This window comes from Hypanus sabinus, chromosome 6 (assembly GCF_030144855.1).
Source record: "Hypanus sabinus isolate sHypSab1 chromosome 6, sHypSab1.hap1, whole genome shotgun sequence".
NCBI lineage: Eukaryota > Metazoa > Chordata > Chondrichthyes > Myliobatiformes > Dasyatidae > Hypanus > Hypanus sabinus.
The window spans coordinates 143436841-143457232 of record NC_082711.1 but is presented as its reverse complement, the minus strand read 5'-3'; the positions used below and the strand labels follow the sequence as shown (position 1 = coordinate 143457232).

Genomic DNA, 20392 nt, shown 5'->3' with positions numbered 1-20392 from the left:
TAGTCATCACCAAAATCCCACGAGGCATCCAGTCCTTCTGTTTTCCAGAACTTTATGGCTCAGGATCCATTTTTGCTCCGTCTTCTGAAAGACAGGGTCTGTCACAACAGAAGGCAGACGGGGGTGGGGGGGGGGTAGTGAGGAACAAGATGAGGAATACAACCAACTGATAAAGCAGAACATAAAGAAAGCAGCATCTCTTTCCTGGGTGTTACTGCCTTATACTCAAGTACAATCCCCAATTTGTTTCTGATGAGGCACTGCCAGGCCATGACTCTCTAGTGATGGCTTCACAACATACCAACAAAGATCATGACTGGATGCTGATGAAATTCCATTTGTTTTCTTTAGGGGTGGGGGTGGGGAAGAGATGAGGCAGGAAGGTGGATTGACCCGAATCCTAAATAACCTGTTCCCCAAAAAAAGTCAACTAAGTGCAGTGAAAGTTAAACCAGGTATCTCAGTACACTTATCAATTCACATACCGCTCCCACAGGGCAGGTACTAATGGGCCCAAATTTACTGAAGAAGTAGCAGTGAGGTTAATGCTGTTTCCCTTATTCAAGGACAAATGCTCCAGCAAATACAGGCAAGAACAAGAGCAAGGCAAGGTTAACACAGGAATTTCTGCCCAATTTGCTCAGTGCTAATTTCATCAAAGTGAATTCTTCTGTAGATTTAAAACACTCATACCTGCCTGGAGACCAGACATGTCCCTTGCAGAAGTTGCTTTCATTATAAGAGCATATTACCTTTAATCCAAAATAAGTTAATTGTTGATATTTAATTCTGAACTGAAAATTCATTGTGTATTTTAATTTAGATGTTAATGTTTATGGATTTATAGAAAGCCCAAAATCTGCTTGGTTGAGGAGATGCAATCATTTCCCTGTCCAACCAGGCCAGAGATGCTGATCCTCTTGCTTTGAAGTTATGAGGTTATACTTCAGCAGTTTGCTCTAGATATTTAGGTTTTGATTTTTCTGCAAAACAAGTTTAATGTTAGATGCTTGACTTGTCAGGAGAGTAAATAATGACCTTAGATGAGGGGGGAACCAAGCGCCAAAGAAACTGCCCCTAATGCAATGAAACCACCTCAGTGCTGTTCATTTTGTCACCACAACTGCACTTCCTGCACAGGCTGCTGTTCCCTTTATCACACATGGCCCAGTTCTAGAAAGAGGGCTATAATCCATCCAATAAGCCTTACTGATTTTTCAGGAATTAGGCTGACCCCATATATCACTGTAATTATGGGAACCAATTAGTTTGAGAAGACAACACTGGGTCCATGACCTTTTATTGCTTCAAGTTCAGCAAAAGCTCTCGAGCCAACAGATCGAAGGAGCAGTTCTGAGTTAGATAAGATACCAAGGACTCTGATTTAATGCACAGAAGCAGATGAAGGAAGTACTCAGGAGGCTGCTTACACCAGTGACCTGAGCTGGAAATATGAGTGACAGAGATCTGGCCGAAGAGGTATCACACTGTTATTACAAGAGGCAAGCAATCCAGTTTGGGCTGAACTTTCCATTTAAGATGATGTCTATGCTCATAAAATTAAAAATATAGTTTAAAATACTTATAAGGCTGGAAAATTAGAACAAGGCCAGTGAAATACCAAACTCCTTATAACCAACAGTAAATTCACAAGGATGGTCTCCAAGCTGTGCATATTTATCCATTTCATTGAAGCTTTGCAGTGGTCAGACAACTTTCGTAATCAAACCTTTTATTTAAAGCAAATTTAAACAGAACTCTTGGGAACAACATATACACAGAATAATGACTGTCAGTTCTGAGTTGATTCATTTCTTCGAGATCACTGTTACCTTTCCACCAGTGTGTAAGACAACATCCACTGCACCGGTGGCACATGCATACTTTATATTTAAACAGTGACAAATAACTGAGAGTTTATTCTTATAAATCAGATTACTCAAGGAGCTACCAAACACCATACAACTTCAACCAAGTAGTTCATGGGTTTCAAACGAAATGGAGAATACACACAGGACGTTTGATGTTCGCAGCAACACTTGTACATTGTCCCAGTTCGTTCCCAATAACTGCCTGAAAGATACTTGCTGTATGGGAAACATTTAACCAACTTTGAGTAAGTATTTTAACATATTTCAAAATGCATTCCACTTGAAACATTTTAGGTTTTATATTTACTATTGTCTCTGTGCAAAACAGATTCCATTCCTCCACTGTATCATCGGGTCTGCTGAAGCCCTGTCAAGAAAAGAAGTATCAGCAGTAAACAAACCACTTTAACATAATTCAATCCCAAGGGCTTGTTCCAACCTAATCTATTGGCAAGGAACTGGTAGAATCAGCACAAAGCAAGAAAAAAATCTGCAGATGCTGGAAGTCCAAGCAACACACACAAAATGCTGGAGGCCTTCAGCAGGCCAGGCAGTATCTATGGAGAAAAGCACAGTCGATGCTCAGAGAGCAGCAGAGAACACGGGGAGCAGTGGGCTGAAGGGTCTCAGACTGAAACGTCGACTGTACTTTCTTCCATCGATGCTGCCTGGCCTGCTGAGTTCCTCCAGCATTTTGTGTGTGTTGACTGGTAGAATTAACAGGGTGATTTGTTAAGCTCTGCAATGGCACCAGTGGGCTACAGAAAGAGCAACTGATTACTCTAGGTCCAGTCAATTATCCAGTAGGCAGGTTAGTTTGAAACTACTCTCCTTTACATGTAACTGACAGTTTCCTACTATCCCACTGTTTCCTCTCTCAGCAAGGTTTCATTCACAGTGTGACTATAGCAGGAGAGATGTTATTTCCTCGCACAATGTAAATGAACAGAAATCTGTTTAACACTGAGAGAGAAATGCTGAAGGGCCACTGGGAGAATTTCCTGCTCGTACTACTGTCACCGGTGCTGTAAAATGGAGTACCACCTCTGGATTGTACCAGGTTAAGTTCAGAGGGAATAGAAGCTTAAACCACTCAGATGACCAAGACAGATGAATACAAAGAACTACTGGGGGGAAAAAGATGAAGGATTAAATAGCTTGGTAAAATGCAAATTTAACTAGGAGAGACTGGTTGACCGCATCAAATTTGAACACATTTCTGCAGTGATAGGTATTGGAGGCTCCAAGGTCTGATTTAGATAACAAACCTTAAACACAAAAGCTTTAATGTTGATCATTCAGAAAAAACAACTGTAAAGAAACATTTTACCTTAACCATTCTCCACAGTGCATATAGTCTTGCCAAGGCATGCCAGAAGGTGCAGAAAAAAACTAATTGGATGATTGTACAGCAGGAGTCTTGGGTGGCGTAGGATGAGGCAATCAAGGAAAGCAGGGCATGGCGTAACATGCACAGGCACCAGAGCACCATGAATGGACATGGAACTGAAAACAAAAAGATGCTGGAATCTAAAACAATAAGAACAGAACAGTAAGAAAATAGCATGTCAAGCAACATCTGTGAAGGCAAGGGGCAGAAGTTGATGTTTGAAGTTGAGACCTAGCATCAAGATTAAGAGGAGAAGAGGAAAGATCACCAGAAGCTATACAAAGGGAAAAGTTACTCAGCATGAGCAGTACAAAGGGCAGGATTGCCAGTATATACTGTGTGAAGGGGGAGAGGATGAGGAAGACATGAAGCACAAAGGAAGATGAACAAGAGATAAACACTGGAGGAGTGAATGAAACCAGACATTAGAATAGCTGAGAGATAATGTAAAATGGGAGAAGATTAATGAGATAAGGCAAGCACAATTCCAAAAGATTATAAGGCAAACATGACCTGAGGTTTGCACGGTCAAATGGATTTGAACATGGGGCTTGTTAAAGAGTTGAGGTTTGTTAGCTTGACTGAGCAACAGGGTATAGGAGTTCAAATTAAACAGAAAAAAAAAGTTAATCCCATTTCATGCTAACCTATATTTGGAGTGCAAGGGGCAGTGGCAGAAAATGTGGAATAAAAGCACAAGTGATACTTATTTTCATTTAAGATAAATATGATATACGTGATGCATAAACAAAGCATCCACGAGCAAGCAAAAGGTGATGAGAGAACTGAAACATTCAGCAGAGAATAAGAAATGGGAATGGAAGTCCGTCCATTCCTTTGGGTCGCTTCTGCCAATCATCGAAAGTCATCCCCTACCTCAGTGCCTTTGCCATGCCCCAAGGCCAATCACTGTCAATTCCATCAATGTCTAGACATCTATCAAACTCTTTTCTGAGTGAACTCAATGATCAACCCTCCTCAACCCTATAGGTTAGAGAATGCCAAAGACACACCATCCACTGTGAAGAAATTTCTCTTCATCTTGAATCTAATTAGCCCACCCCTAAATCTCAGACACCAGCTGGCCGGCGGTGTAGTGGCATCAGCACTAGACTTTAAGGCCAGTGGTCCTGGGTTTAAATCTGGCTGGCTCCGTGAATGTTTTCCATCCTCTTGGGGCTGAGTGTCGAGCTAGTGACTCGGCCTCGTAAAAAACAAATTCAGAACACTACAGCACAGTACAGGCCCTTCAGCCCTCCATGTTGTGCCAACCCATAGAATCCTTAAAAAAAGTACTAAACCCACACTACCCCATAACCCTCTATTCTTTCATCCATGCGCCTGTCCAAGAGGCTCTTAAATACCCCTAATGTTTTAGCCTCCACCACCATCCCTGGCAAGTCATTCCAGGCACTCACAATCCTCTGTGTAAAAAAACTTACCCCAATGTCTCCCCTAAACTTCCCTCCCTTAATTTTGTACATCTGCCCTCTGGTGTTTGCTATTGGTGCCCTGGGAAACAGGTACTGACTATCCACCCTATCTATGCCTTTCATAATCTTGTAGACCTCTATCAAGTCCCCTCTCATTCTTCTACGCTCCAAAGAGAAAAGCCCCAGCTCTGCTAACCTTGCTTCATATGACTTGTTCTCCAAACCAGGCAACATCCTGGTAAATCTCCTCTGCACCCTCTCCATAGCTTCCACGTCCTTCCTATAATGAGGTGACCAGAATTGAACACAATACTCTAAGTACGGTCTCACCAGAGATTTTTAGAATTGCAACATGACCTCTCTACTCTTGAACTCAATCCCCGTTAATGAAGCCTTCGTTCTCGTCATCCTCCTGTTCTTCACGTACGCATTGAATGCCTTGGGGTTCTCCTTAATCCTACATGCCAAGGCTTTCTCATGCCCCCTCGAGCTTTCCTAAGTCCTTTCTATAGCTCCTTCCTGGCTACCCTATATTTCTCATGAGTCCCTCCTACTTCCTGCTTCTTATATCTAACATATGCTTCCTTTTTCCTCTTGACGAGTTGCCTCACATGTTTCGTCAGCCACAGTTCCCTTTTCCTACTATTTTTCCCTTGCCTCAGTGGGACAAACCTATCCTGAACGTAGCTCAAGTGGTCCCTAAACTTCTCCCACATTACTTCTGTGCTTTCCCCTTTGAACATCTGTTTCCAATTTACTCTAGCTAGTTCCTGCCTCATCACTTCAAAGTTACCCCTCCCCAGTTAAGCACTTTACCATTTTGTCTGATTTTATTCCTTTCCATAACTATGCTGAAGGGAGTTATGGTCACTCTCACCAAAATGCTCCCCACCAAGAGGTCTGTCACCTGACCAGGTTCATTACCCAGAACTAGATCCAGTATAGCTTCTCCCCTCGTTGGCCGGCCCACATACTATGTCAGGAATCCTTCTTGAACACACCTGACAAAATCAGCCCCATCTATCCCCCTTACACTCAGGAGGTGCCAGTCAATATGAGGGAAGTTGAAATCACCCATAACTACTACCCTGTATTTTGAACACAATTCTAAAATCTGCCTTCTTATCTTCTCTTCGGTGTCCAGAGGGCTATTTGGGGGCCTATAGACTACTCCCAGCACAGTGATTGATCCCTTCCTATTTCTGACTTCCACCCAGACCGACTCAGTGGCACTCCCTCTGCAGCATCCTTCCTTTCTATCGCCGTGATACTATCCCTGATCAGCAATGCAACTCCTCCCAATTTCTACCTCCCATCCTATTCCTTTTAAAACACCTGAACCCCAGGACCTGCATCATCCAATCCTGCCCTTCCTTCAATCAAGTTTCAGTAACAGCCACAACATCGTAGTTCCATGTACTAATCCATGCTCTAAGTTCATCCTCCTTGTTCCTAATACTCCTAGCATTGAAATTGACACATTTCAACCTTTTAACTGGTTACAATTATGTTTCGTCCCCTGCCTGTCCTTCCTCATCAACTCAGAACTCTTAGCATCATGCCCTTGTCCTTCTATCTTAATCCCTGCACTCACATTCTGATTCCCACCCCCCTGCCAAACTAGTTTAAACCCTCCCCAACAGCTCTATCAAACCTGCCTGTCAGGATATTGGTCCCCATGGGATTCAAGTGCAACCTGTCCTTTTTGTCCAGGTCACACCCGCCCCAAAAGAGGTCTCAATGATCCAGAAATCTGAATCCTTGCCCCCTGCTCCATTCCCTCAGCCACGCATTTATCCTCCACCTCATTCTATTCCTATTCTCACTGTCGCGTGGCACAGGCAGTAATCCTGAGATTACTATCTTTGAGGTCCTGCTTTTCAACTTCCTTCCTGACTCCCTGTAGCCTTCTTTCAGGGCCTCTTCCCTTTTCCTACCTACGTCATTGGTACCAATATGTACCACAACCTCTGGCTGTTCTCCGTCCCACTGCAGGATATCTTGGACGTGATCAGAAACATCTCGGACCCTGGCAGCACCTGGGAGGCAAACAACCATCCGAGTTTCTTTCCTGCGTCCATAGAGTCGCCTGTCTGAACCCTTGACTATAGAGTCCCCTATCACTACAGCCTTCCTCTTCCTTTCCCTACCCTTCTGAGCCACAGGGCCAGACTCTGTGCCAGAGGCACGGCCACTGTCGCTTCCCCCAGGTGGGCTGTGTGCCCCCCCCCCCCAACAGTACTCAAACAGGAGTACTTATTGTCAAGGGGTACAGCCACAGGGGTACTCTCTAGTACCTGACTCTTCCCTCTCCTGACTGTGACCCATTTCTCTGTCCCCTGTGGCCCCGGAGTGACCACCTGCCTGTAACTCCTCTCTATCACCTCCTCACTCTCTCTGACCAGACGAAGGTCATCAAGCTGCATCTCCAGTTCCCTAACATGGTCCCTTAGGAGTTGCATCTCGATGCACCGGGTGCAGATGTGGCCGTCCAGGATGCTGGGAGACTCCAGGACCTCCCACATCTGACACTGACCACAGAAAACTGGCCTTACACACATACTACCTCCTTTTGCAAGCAACAACTGCCTCACCTCACCCCGTTACCATCAAAGCCCGTTGAGCCAAAGCCCTTTCACTCTGCTGCCTGCTGGATATGGCTGTCTTCTTTTTAAACTGTTCGCGCTCAACTGGCTGATGTCACGCGCCTGCGCAGTCTGACCTCTCTCTTCCCCCGAGAACTTAAAATGTCTTCCCGCGGGAAATCCTTAGGTGCTCTCCCTCTGCCTTCTTGTTCCGCATCTCTGGAACCAGTCTAGTAAACTTTTGCTGTACTCTCTCTATTGGAAAACATTCATTCTTAGGTAAGGCAATCAAAATTGTACACAAAATTCCAGGCTTTGCATACAATTTCGTACTTCTGTAATACTCACAAAATGCTGGATGAACTCAGCAGGTCAGGCAGCATCTGTGAAGGGAAATAAGGAATGAGGCTCACTGTTGCTGCTGAGGTCCTGGAGCACATTGCATGAGTTGCTCAACATTTCCAGCATCTGCAGATTCTTGTGTCTATTCCTTAGCTCTGTATTCAGATTGTGGTAAAGATTAAAATACCATTTGCCTTGCGAACACAGTTAAACTCTGAAACTCTCCATGGGACTATGGTGGTGCTGGTCTAGCAGGATTTCAGACTTTTGTATGTTATTCCTATTAAAGGTCAGACAACTTCATTAGATTTCTCACAATGGTTAAGCAAGTTTCTCAGCAAATTCAGTGAATCTGAAGGGAGTAAGAAATATCCCAAGCTGTCTGTACCTTGGCTCCAGCTAGACACCCACTTCTTTCTGACCCCTAATCCCAGCTCGGACTTCAAACTCAGCCCATATTTCAGACCTCTTGCTGCACAGTTGTCTTTGTGCTCAATTCAACAAAACGCTCGAAACCAAAACAGCTGAGGAACTGAACACCACTGAGGGGAAAAGATGTACCTGAATATGATGGTATCTACAGAATGTGCAGTGATACTCAGTCACAAAAACAAATCGTGTACCTAAACACAATTGAATCGAAACATACCATGCATTATTGTTGCTTCAAATGTGCAAAACATAGTTAACAACACAGGCTTAGTCACACTGACACTAGGATACTGATACATTTCAAAATCCATATTTTAATCTGCATGTCACTGCAGTACAACTCAACACCAATAATCCAGGCCACACACACAAAATGCTGGAGCAACTCAGCAGACCAGGCGGTATCTATGGAAAACCCAGTTAACTGTGAGGTGATTCAGTTTGGTAGGTCAAATATGATGGCAGAATATAGCATTAATGGCAAGACTCTTGGCAGTGTGGAGGATCAGAGGGATCTTGGGGTCTGAGTCCATAGGACGCTCAAAGCTGCTGGTTAAGAAGGCATACGGTGTATTGGCCTTCATCAATTGTGGGATTGAGTTTAGGAGCCAAGAGGTAGTGTTGCAGCAATATAGGACCCTGGTCAGACCCCACTTGGGAGTACTGTGCTCAATTCTGGTCACCTCACTACAGGAAGGACAAGGAAACCATAGAAAGGGCGCAGAGGAGATTTACAAGGATGTTGCCTGGATTGGGGAGCATGCCTTATGAGAATAGGTTGAGTGAACTCGGCCTTTTCTCCTTGGAGCGACGGAGGATGAGAGGTGACTTGATAGAGGTGTATAAGATAATGACAGGCATTGATCGTGTGGATAGTCAGAGGCTTTTTTCCAGGGCTGAAATAGCTAGCAAGAGAGGACATAGTTTTATGGTGAATGGAAGAGGAGAGGTCAGGGGTAAGTTTTTTTAATGCAGAAAGTGGCAGCTGTGGTGGAGGTGGAAACGATAGAGTCTTTTAAGAGATTCCTGGATGGCTACGTGGAGTTTAGAAAAATAGGGGGCTATGGGTAAGCCTTGGTAGTTTTAAAGTAAGGACATTTTCGGTACAGCTTTGTGGGCAGAAGGGCTTTTTTTATGTTTCTATGAAAAGAGTACTGTCGACGTTTTGGGCCGAGACCCTTCCACAGGACTGGAGAAAAAAAACCTGATTCTGACTGCAGCTGTCTTCATCCACCTTTTTGTCAGGAGGTGCTGCAATTCAGATGTCGCTTTAAATCAGCATCACAGTTGCTCCTCCTATGGTTGAGAATCTCTTTCACCTCCAGTCTCGTCGAAGGGTCTCGGCCTGAAACGTCAACTGTACTTTTTTTTGTAGATGCTGCCTGGCCTGCTGAGTCCCTCCAGCATTTTGTGTTCTGCTTTGCACTTCCAGCATCTGCAGATTTTCTCTTGTTTGCAATTTGACTAATTATCCAGGAATAACCTTCCCAATCTAACCACTCAACTCCATTTTTCAGATTTGCAGCAATGGTAAAAAATTTACAGTTTGAAAATCTAATTCAAATCCAATCAGTAGAGGTTGACTCACTTGCATGAAGGCATAACTAGTTATCACCTCCAAAAACGTTATACAAAGTAGGGGCCATTGCACTAGGCATCAGAGTCCAGTATAAACATTCAAATTATCAATTGCAGGAGATTACTGGGATATTTCTCCATGAAACAGTATCTGCTTCAGGGCAAGTTTTATGGAATGATAATCCACAGCTTAAACCGAGGCCGGCCAGAGTTTATGGGAAACGTGTCCTTTCTCCTTTCTACTATGCGAAGATCGCAGACTGTCCGGTTTCCAAATGATATGATTCCAGTCGGTGACCTCAAGAGCCCTCTCACTGCAGCCTCCTCAGTTTTACTCGACAATCTCTGCTGAATCACCATTTGAAAGCACAGCCACGCCAATCTGAGGGATTTTAAATATAAATATAAATCCCGCCAAATTAGAGGTATGCTTTGAACCATTTCTGCTCATTTGCAGTATTTTTCTTTCTAATTCCATTTAAAATTAATGTTTTATTTGGTATGTAACTGACATTTTATTTCTTCCAATCAACAAATAAGTAATTGAAAGCTCAGAAAAAAAAAGATTACATTCCATAAACAGCCTTGGGGTTGAGTTACTGCCCTGCAAGCAAAGTAGTTCTAAACAGGCAAGCTGGTGCTGTCAAAGAAACAATGGCCACAAGAAGAATGTTCTCTGTTGAACAATCAAACTACACCGTGACAACAAACTATCCCTCAGCCACAGGAGGGGCAACTGTGAGGCTATGTTAAAATCTCATCTGAATTGTGGCAGCTCCTGACAAAAATCTGGAAGAAGACACCTGCAGTCAGAATCAGGTTTAATAGCACTGACATACGATGTTAAATTTGTTGTTTTGAGGCAGTAGCAGTACAGTGCAATACATAATAATAAAAACTATATAGATATAAATAAAGAAAATTAAATAAGTAGTGCAAAAAGAGACCCAAAAAAAAAACTAAGGTAGTGTTCATGGGTGCATTGTCCATTCAGAAATCTGATAGTGGAGGGAATGAAGCTGATCCTGAAACATTGAGTGTGCACCTTCAGGCTCCTGTCCCTCCTCTCTGATGGTAGCAATCAGAAGAAGGCACGTCCTGGGTGATGGGGGTCCTTGATGATGGATGCTGCCTTTTTGAAGTATCGTCTTTCAAAGGTGTCCTGGATCTGGAAAGGTTAGAGCCCATGATGGAGCTGACTGAGTTTTCAATTTTCTCCAGATTTTTCTGATTCTGTGCATTGGCCCCTCCATACCAGATGGTAATGCTCTTCAAGGTACATCTGTAGAAATTTGTGAGCGTCTTTGGTGACATACCAATTCTCCTCAAACTCCTAATGAAGTAAAACTGCTGTCATGCCTTCTTTGTAATTGTATCAATATGTTGGGCCAAGGACAGATCCTTGGAGATGTTGACAGCCAGGAACTTGAAACCACTCACCCTTTCCATTTCTGATGCCTCAATGAGGACTGGTGTGTGTTCCCTCAATTTCCCCTTTCCAAAGTCCACAATCAATCCCTTGGTTTTACTGACATTGAATGCAAGGCTGTCACTGCAACATCATTCAACTAGCTGACCTAACTCCCCCCTGCATGCCTTCTTGTCACCATCTGAAATTCTGCCATCAAGGTGTCAATTTCTTGGTGGGAGAGCATTTTGGAGGTAGTGACCAGAACTCTATATCCGTCATTATAGTGCTGGAGAGGGATAGGAGCAGACAATTTGTGAAAGCATTTAATTGGGGTAAGGGGAAATATGATGCTATTAGGAAGGAACTTGGGAGCATAAATTGGGAGCAGATGTTCTCAGGGAAATGCATGGCAGAAACATGGCAAATGTTCAGGGAATATTTGCATGGAATTCTGCATAAGTATGTTCCGTTGAGGCAGGGAGAGGATGGTAGAGTTAAAGAACCATGGTACACAAAGTACACAGAAAATCTAGCTAAGAAGAAAAGCTTACGAAAGGTTCAATAAACTAGCTACTGGTAGAGCTCTAGAAAATTACAAGACTGCTAGGATGGAGCTTAAGAGTGGAATTACGAGAGCCAAGAGGGGGTCATGAGAAGGCCTTGGTGAGTAGGATTAAGGAAAACCCCAAGGCATTCTACAAGTATGTGAAGAGCAAGAGGATGAGCCGAGTGAGAATAGGACCAATCAGGTGCAATAGTGGAAATGTGTGCATGGAGTCAGAGGAAGTAGCAGAGGTACTCAGTGAATACTTTGCTTCAGTATTTACCAGGGGAAAAGACCTTGGCAATTGTGGGGATGACTTACAGTGGACTGAAACACTTGAGCATATAGATATCAAGAAAGAGGATGTGCTGGAGCTTTTGAAAAGCATTAAGTTAGATAAGTCACTGGGACTGAATGAGATACAGCTCAGGCTATTGTGGGAAGCCAGGGAGGAGATTGCTGAGCCTCTTGCGATGATCTTTGCATCATCAATAGGGATGGGAGAAGTACCGGAGAATTGGAGGGCTGCAAATGTTCCCTTGTTCAAGAAAGGGTGTAGAGATAACCCAGGAAATGATAGACCAGCGAGTCTGCCTTCAGTGGTGGGCAAGATCTTGGAGAATATTCTGAGAGGCAGGATTTATGAACATTTGGAGAGACATAATCTGATTAGGGATAGTCAGCAATGGCTTTGTCAAGGGCAGGTCAAGCCTTAGGAACCTGACTAAATTCTTTGAGGATGTAACAAACACACTGATGAAGGTAGAGCACTAGATAAAATGTATATGGATTTCAGTAAGGCATTTGATAAGGTTTCCCATGCAAGGCTCCTCCAGAAAGTAAGGGGGCATGGGATCCAAGGAGACCTTGCTTTGTGGATCCAGAATTGGCTTGCAAAGGCTGGTTGTAAATGGTCCATATTCAGCATGGAGGTCAGTGACCAGTGGTGTGCCATAGGGATCGGTTCTGTGATCATCACTCTTTGTGATTTTTATAAATAACCTGTAGTTATTTATAAACTACCTGAAGTAGAAGGGTGGGTTAGTAAGTCTGCTGATGACACAAAGGTTGGAGATGTTGTGGATAATATGGAGGGTTGTCAGAGGTTACAGCAAGACATTGATAGGATGCAAAACTGGGCTTAGAAGTGGCAGATGGACTTCAACCTAGATAAGTGTGAAATGGTTCATTTTGATAGGTCCAATTTGAAGAGAATATAAATGGTAAGACTCTTGACTGTGTGGAGGATCTGAGGTCTTGTGGTCTGTGTCAAAAGGACACTCAAACCTGCTGTGCAGGTCGACAGTGTTGTTAAGAAGGCATATGGTGTATTGGCATTCATCAACCGTGAAATTAAGGGGTGTAGCTTTAAGGTGCTTGGAAATGGGTACCGAGGGGATGTCAGGGGTAAGTTTTTCCACACAGTGCGTGGTGGGTGCGTGGAATGCACTGCCAGCAGTGGTGGAAGCGGATATAATAGGGTCTTTTAAGAACCTCTTCGATAGGTACATGGAGCTTAGAAAAATAGAGGGCTATGCGCTAGGGAAATTCTAGGCAGTTTCTAGAGTAGATTGCAGGGTCGGCACAACATAGTGGGCTGAAGGGCCTGTAATGTGCTGTAAATTTCTATGTCCTATGTTCAATATTTGTATCATCAGCAAATTTATAGATGGTGTTTGAGCTGTGCCTAACCACACAATCGTGGGCATAGAGCAAGGAGAGCAGTGTGCGAAGCAGTGTGCCAGTGTTGATTGTTAGTGCGGAAGAGATGTTATTTCTGATCTGTAAAGACTGTGGTCTCCTGACGAGGAAATCAACGATGCAGTTGCAGAGGGAGGCACAGAGGCCCAGGTTTTAGAGCTTGTTGATTAGAACTGAGGGTATGATTGCGTTGAACATTGAGCCCTAATCAATAAACTGCGGCCTGACATAGATATTACTATTGTCCAGGAGATCAAAGGCCGAGTGGAGAGCCAGTAAGATTGCATTTGCTGTAGACCTGTTGTGGTGATAGGCAAATTGCAGTGGGTTCAAGTCCTTGCTTAGGTAGGAGTTGATTCTGGGCATGACCAATGTCTTGAAAGTGTTTCATCACAGTAGATGTGAGTGCCACTGGACAATAACCATTGAGGCAGCTCACCTTGCTCTTCTAGGGCACTTGTATAAGATGAACCAGTCCTCCTGGGTATCCACAAGGCTTGTGGGTACCCCAGATCACCACTGAATGTGTACATCAGTTAGTCTGCACAATACCTTTTGATCAGAGATTTAGTCAAATCCCAACCTGATTCACTTGAGAAGCTTTTGACTTCAGATGACTACCCCTTTACATCTAGCCCCAGGTTTAAAAAGCAGCTGCAGTAATCTCCACATCTACTGTAAGCCTAAACCCTGTGTCATCCAAGCTAGTGATCAAAACATGAGGCCAAGGAATATTCCGGGGCGCCTTGAGTGGCAGCAGAACTCTCAATGGATATTCTTGTTTCAGGCTGACACAGCTAAAATCATAACTGCTTCCAAGGCCAGTACAGTTAACAAAGACGTCTTAATGCGATTAAATGAACTATCACTGCTTAAAACTGATGAAAACAAAACCGATTGTGGACGGACTCCTCGCTGGATTCCATGCAGAAAACGTGGCTGCAGGTTAGGGATACAAGTGCATTTAAGGAAATGGGGTTTTAAACTCCCTATACCGACTATTTTGCTGGCGAACGTACAGCCTCTGGTAAATAAAATCGATGATTTCAGAGCCAGGGTGCTGAATCAGAGAGACATTAGGACTGCGTGTCCTTTGTTTCACGGAATCCTGGTTAACCCCTTCCCATATTGGATGCAGTAATTCAGATTGACGGGTTTACTATACACCATCAGGATAGATCTATAGAGTCTCTCAAAAGCAGAGGTGGAGGAGTATGCTTCATGATCAACTCTTCTTGGTGCACAAATATATTAGTGCTGTCCCAATTCTCCTCACCAGACCTGGAATATCTAGCAGTTAAGAGCCCTCCTTTTTACCTACCGCGGGATATTTCCAGGATCATTTTGGTAGTGGTATACATTCCACCTCGGGCCAATGTCAATCAGGCTTTAGATGATCTGAGCAATGGGATCAACATGCACAAAATAGCGCACACTAACACCTTCTCCATCGTTTTGAGTGATTTTAACCAGGCCAGTCTGGGGGGAAAAAAAAAAATCACTAAACAATTACCATCAACAGATCGCTTGCAATATCAGACACACTGGACCATTGCCACACCACCATGAAGAATGCCTACCGTGCTATTCCACGCCCTCGCTTCAGAAAGTCTGATCACCTGGCTGTACTTCTACTCTCTGAGTATAGGCAGAGACTGAAGACTGCAGTACCAGTAGGAAGGACAAAGAAGGTATGGACGAGGGAAGCACAGGAGCACCTACAGGACTGCTTTGAATCGGTGGTCTAGACTGTATTCAGGGATTCATATTCGAATCTGGATGAGTATGCTGCGGTTGATACCAACTTCATCAAAACCTGTGTGGATGAGTGTGTGCCTACAAAGACTTACTGTACATTTCCAATTCAAAAGCCGTGGATGAACCAAGAGGTACATTATCTGCTGAAGGCTAGATCAGTGGCATTCAAGTCTGGTTACCCAGGTCTATACCAGAAAATCAGGTATGACTTGCGGAGGGCAATTTCGAACGAGGTTGGAGGCGACATCGGGTGCACGGCAATTCTGGCAGGGCTTGCAAGACATTACTTTCTACAAACTGAAACCCAATAGTGTGAACGGCAGTGATACTTCACTATCAGTTGAACTCAATGCCTGCTATGCCCGCTTTGAAAGAGAGAATATAACTACAGCTGTGAAGATCCCTGGAGCACCTGATGACCCTCTGATCTCTGTCTCAGAGGCTGATGTCAGGCTGTCTTTAAAGACAGTGAACCCTCGCAGGGTTCCAGGAAGGTCCCGATGAAGTACCTGGTAAGGCTCTGAAAACTTGTGCCAACCAACTGGCATGAGTATTCAAGGACGTTTTCAACCTCTCACTGCTATGGGCAGCAGTTCCCACTTGCTTCAAAAAGGCAGTGCCAGTGCCTAAGAAGAATACTGTGAATTTAAAGAGCAAACACGAGGAAATCTGCAGATGCTGGAAATTCAAACAACAACACACACACAAAATGCTGGTGGATCACAGCAGGTCAGGCAGCATCTATAGGGAGAAGCGCTGTCGACATTTCTCCCTAAGAATATTGTGAGCAGCCTTAATGACTATTGCCCGGTAACATTCACATCGACAGTGATGAAATGCTTTGAGAGGTTGGTCATGACTAGACTGAACTCCTGCCTCAGCAAGGACCTGGACCCATTGCAATTTGTCTATCGCCACAATAGGTCAACGGCAGATGCAATCTCAATGCTTTAGATCACCTGGACATCATAAACACCTATGTCAGGATGCTGTTCATCAACTATAGCTCAAGATTTAATACCATTATTCCCATAATCCTGATTGAAAAGTTACAGAACCTGGGTCTCAGTACCTCCCTCTGCAATTGGATCTTCAGCTTCCTAACCAGAAGACCACAATCTGTGTGGATTAATGATAACATCTCCCTCCTCACTGACTATCAACACTGATTCACTTCAAGGTTGTGCATCCAGCCCACTGCTCTATTCTCTATATACACATAACTGTGTAGCCAGGCATTGCTCAAATACCATCTATAAATTTGCTGATGATACAACCATTGTTGGTAGAATCTCAGATGGAGACGAGAAGGCGTACAGGAGTGAGATATGCCACAAGTGGAGTGGTGCTGCAGCAACAACCTGGCACTCAATGTCAGTAAGACAAAAGAGCTGATTGTGGACTTCAGGAAGGGTAAGATGAAGGTCCAGATACCAATCCTCAGAGGGATCAGAAGCGAAGAGGGTGAGTAGTATCAAGTTCCTGGGTGTCAAGATCTCCGAGGACCTAACCTGGTCCCAACATATTGATGAAGTTGTAAAGAAGGCAAGATAACGGTTATATTTCATTAGGAGTTTGAGGAAATTTGGAATGTCGACAAAAATCGTCAAAATCTTCTATAACTGCGGAGAGCATTCTGACAGGCTACATCGCTGTTCAGTAAGTGGGGGGGGGGGGGTGCTACGGCACAGGGCCAAAAGAAGCTGCAGAGGGTTGTAAATCTAGTCAGCTCCATCTTGAAGCTAGCCTACAAAGTACCCAGGACATCTTTAGGGACCGGTGTCTCAGAAAGGCAGCATCCATTATTAAGGACCTCCAGCACCCAGGGCGTGCCCTTTTCTCACTGTTTCCATCAGGTAGGAGGTACAGAAGCCTGAAGGCACACACTCAGCAATTCAGGAACAGCTTCTTCCCCTCTGCCATCTGATTCCTAAATGAACATTGAACCCATGAACACTACCTCACTTTTTAATATATTATTTGTTTTTGATGATTTTTAATTTATTCAATATATATATACTGTAATTGGTTTACTATTTATTTATTTTTACTTTCTTTCTTCTATATTATGTATTGCATTAAACTGCTGCTGCATAGTTAACAAATTTCACAACACATGCGGGTGATAATAAACCTGATTCTGAATCTCTCCATCTTAAGCAAACATAATTGACAAGTGACAGCCAACTGCGTCCAAATCTACCCGAGTGTTCTTCAAATTCACAGATGTTGTCTGAACATCCTAGTTCATGGCAGAATCTTTTGCGACTGACAAAAATTACATCAAATTACTTCTACTTTTGCAGTGGGAAGAATTTGACAAATCCCTGTGCAGATAAAACTTTGTGATCTTTTATCAGTTCCATGGAATTAGTATAAAGTATTATTTATCTGTATTCATTTTCAGTCCCGTAACATTTGATCGGTTATGCTTGAATTGAGGTTTGATGCTGCAACAGTTCACTAAAGATCATAGGCACGTCCCAAATAACCTAATACCCAAAGGCTTTTCTGTTCATAATCCCAAGTTTAAAACCTATAGCTAATCTAAGTATGAAGATTCACAAAGATACCCTCACATAAAGCACAACAAATGGAATTCAACACCAAGCCAAGTAAGGACGTTGGAAAAGTGATAACACGGGTAAAGTGATAAAGCTGTAACTAACAGTTTACACCCCACTGCAGCTTAATTCATAGCTGCTAAACTCCCCTTCCTCCAGATTATTCCTGCACTAGACTGGCAGAATGTGAGAGCCATGATCCAGTGGCCACTAGTGTGTGCATGGAGTGAATCTACAGGATGTCCTTTGCTGTGCACCAGACAGTCATGTCTATTGTGTCCTGATTTTGCTCCACAACAAGCCTCGTGGATACCCAGAAGCACTGGTTCATACTATAACTAAAAAAAAAAGAAAGACTGGAAGAACATTTCCTTTCAAAGTTGAGGGAAGAAAGCACTTTCCATGAAGTTCACAAGCTACTTCATCAGTGCCCTTCTATTGCGTCAGGAGCCAAGCTATTCCCAGGTGATTGCATTGCGGAACAAGCCCAGACCTGGGCAGACAGTCGGCCAATCTGTTTAACCCGGAAATAGAATTGTTTACCCATCACTGGAGGTTGAAATAGTGACAGGTGGGTTTGAGCAGAATTAGTTTCTCACACATCTTCAGTTTAAACTTGCTGAATCAGACCAGTCATATTAACGTGAAATCAGCAGGATCAAGCAGCGGGTACAAGGAGGGTATGAGTAGATAGGTGGTAAAGACAGCATACGGCATACTTGCCATCATCAATTCAAACTTATTATCGAAGTATATACAACCTTGGATTCATCTTCCTGGACGCACCCCCAAAACAAACACAATAGAATCCATGAAAAACCACACACAAAGAACCAGCCTTCACATAAAGCACAATCCAATGTACAAAGATGACAAATTGTGCAAATAGTTAAAAAATACATAGAACATAAGCTGCAGGAACTCCAAAAGTGAGTAGACAGCTGTGGGTCAATTCAGCACTGAGGCAAGTGAACCTGTTCTAGGAGCCCGATGGCTGCAGGACAATAAATGCCCCCGAACCCGGCGGCATGCGGCCCAAGATTCCTGAACCTCTCGCTTGATGGTAGCAGTGAAAAGAAAGGGAGATGGTCAAGCACAGGTATTGTCGAAAACTGGCTTGTTTTCCACTCTCTAGCCTTGACTCAGCATCCCCCAATGATAGCTGCCCTGACAATGGCTGCAACTATAATCTAGAGTCAAGTTCGTCCAATCCTTCAGGAGATCGTAAAATTGCTAGTTCATTTAGACGGTCCAAACATATTTTACTTCAAGGGATTGCAGAGATCATAGTTCAGAAGTACAGTACACCTAGTGGAGTATCTGGTAGCTTAGTGAGCTAGCCATAAAATGCCGCTATATGTCGCCAGCGCCATCTTGGTGCTCAGTGCTGGAACACTGAGTGCAAAGGTAGGGAAATCTCATTACAGCTGCACAAAACTTGGGTTAGGTTAAATTTGGATCATTGTGTCACATGTGTACATGTAGGATGTGGACATTTTGGAGAGGGTACGTAAGAGGCTCATTAGAGCATTAACTATAAAGAAGTTGGACAAGCTTACAGCATTCTCCCTGGAGTATCAGAAGCTGAGGGGTGACCTGATAGAAGTATGTAAAATTTTGAGACACATATATACAATATAGTCAGAGTCTTTATTCCCCAAGGTGGAAATGTTAAATACCAGAAAGTGAAGGGAGAAAAGATTGAAGAAGAATGTCTCTCTGGTGCTTCCCACTCCCTCCCCTCCCCCTTTTCCCAACCACGATTGCTTCCTTCCCTCTCTGAGTCCACAATAGAATACTTTAGATAGAACGATAGAGGAGCTATATCCTGAAATATATACACATATAAAATCATAGAATGATGACACAGCTGAGTGATATATACTGGTCAGGAGAACTTCTTCGCCCTTCAAATTTTCCCAGGAGGAAAAAGGGGTCTCAGTTTAGAGGTAAAACACTGTCAGGAATGTCCAGGTAGCACAATATAATCAAATCACTGAAATTTGGACCCACGACCTTCAGAAAGAGGGAAATATGAAATAACTGAGCCAGAGCTGACAGAAGATGTTTTTTTAATGAAAAGGGACACAGTTGTTTTAACTAACATCTTTAATTTCTTCAAGTGACCTCAACATGCAGCTTGGCTGCCAGCCTCTCTCTTCAGCCTGAGTGAAGGGTGTACAATACAGCTTTCTGTCAAACTTTCTCTCATAAGTAATTACAAAATTCACAAAAGGTGAGATGGCGATTAGTGATAAGGCCCCAGATACAGCATGCAGCATGCCTACTGGCACTCTGCCCAAGACTAATCGCTTTACACAAAATGGAGTTTGTTGACTCCATCGGAGCTGGCCAGCACAAATACAAGGCTGTGGTGAGCGGACGACCATGCGACACAGCTGTTGCTGTGCTCATGATCGACGCGAGCGAAGGACAAGGAGAAGAAAAGGCAATGGTTGCTTGAGAGTTGTCACCAATTTATTCTGGCTGTCAGTGATGTCAGAGTGATGAGTTGACACAGAGGCAGGTATTATAATGCACGGGATGGTTTCTGATGAGCTAGGGCTTGCGGAGTTATTGGCAGATTAAACTACTGGAATGAAAGGAACTTGGAACGGGAAGTGGAACAAGGTGATAAATGGAAATGTATGCCTCGGGCTGCAGGGCAGCCGATAAATGGCCACTGAAGTTCAATAAGATCCACTTCGGGGTTGCCTGCTGTGAACACAAGATAGTTTAAAGCCAAATTAGCCTCAAGAGGGGACAGTAAAAAACTGAAGCTC

General features: G+C 43.7%; 1 protein-coding gene across 10 annotated transcripts in view; it reads right to left on the bottom strand.

Moving 5' to 3' along the window:
* Window positions 1–337: 337 nt before the first annotated feature.
* fkbp6 (FKBP prolyl isomerase 6) overlaps window positions 338–20392 on the bottom strand; it is an 87976-nt gene continuing 67921 nt past the window's right edge. For 3 of the 10 annotated variants that reach the window (XM_059973089.1, XM_059973097.1, XM_059973091.1), the window contains 2 exons: window positions 3202–3401; window positions 338–2238 (listed from right to left, as the gene is read on the bottom strand). In XM_059973089.1, coding sequence (XP_059829072.1) covers window positions 3203–3401 — 199 coding nt within the window. In that variant the 3' untranslated portion in view covers window positions 338–2238; window position 3202. Of the gene's footprint in view, window positions 2239–3201; window positions 3402–14609; window positions 14767–20392 lie in introns of those variants that run through there. The other 7 variants (XM_059973093.1, XM_059973096.1, XM_059973098.1 and 4 more) reach the window with 5 other exon arrangements.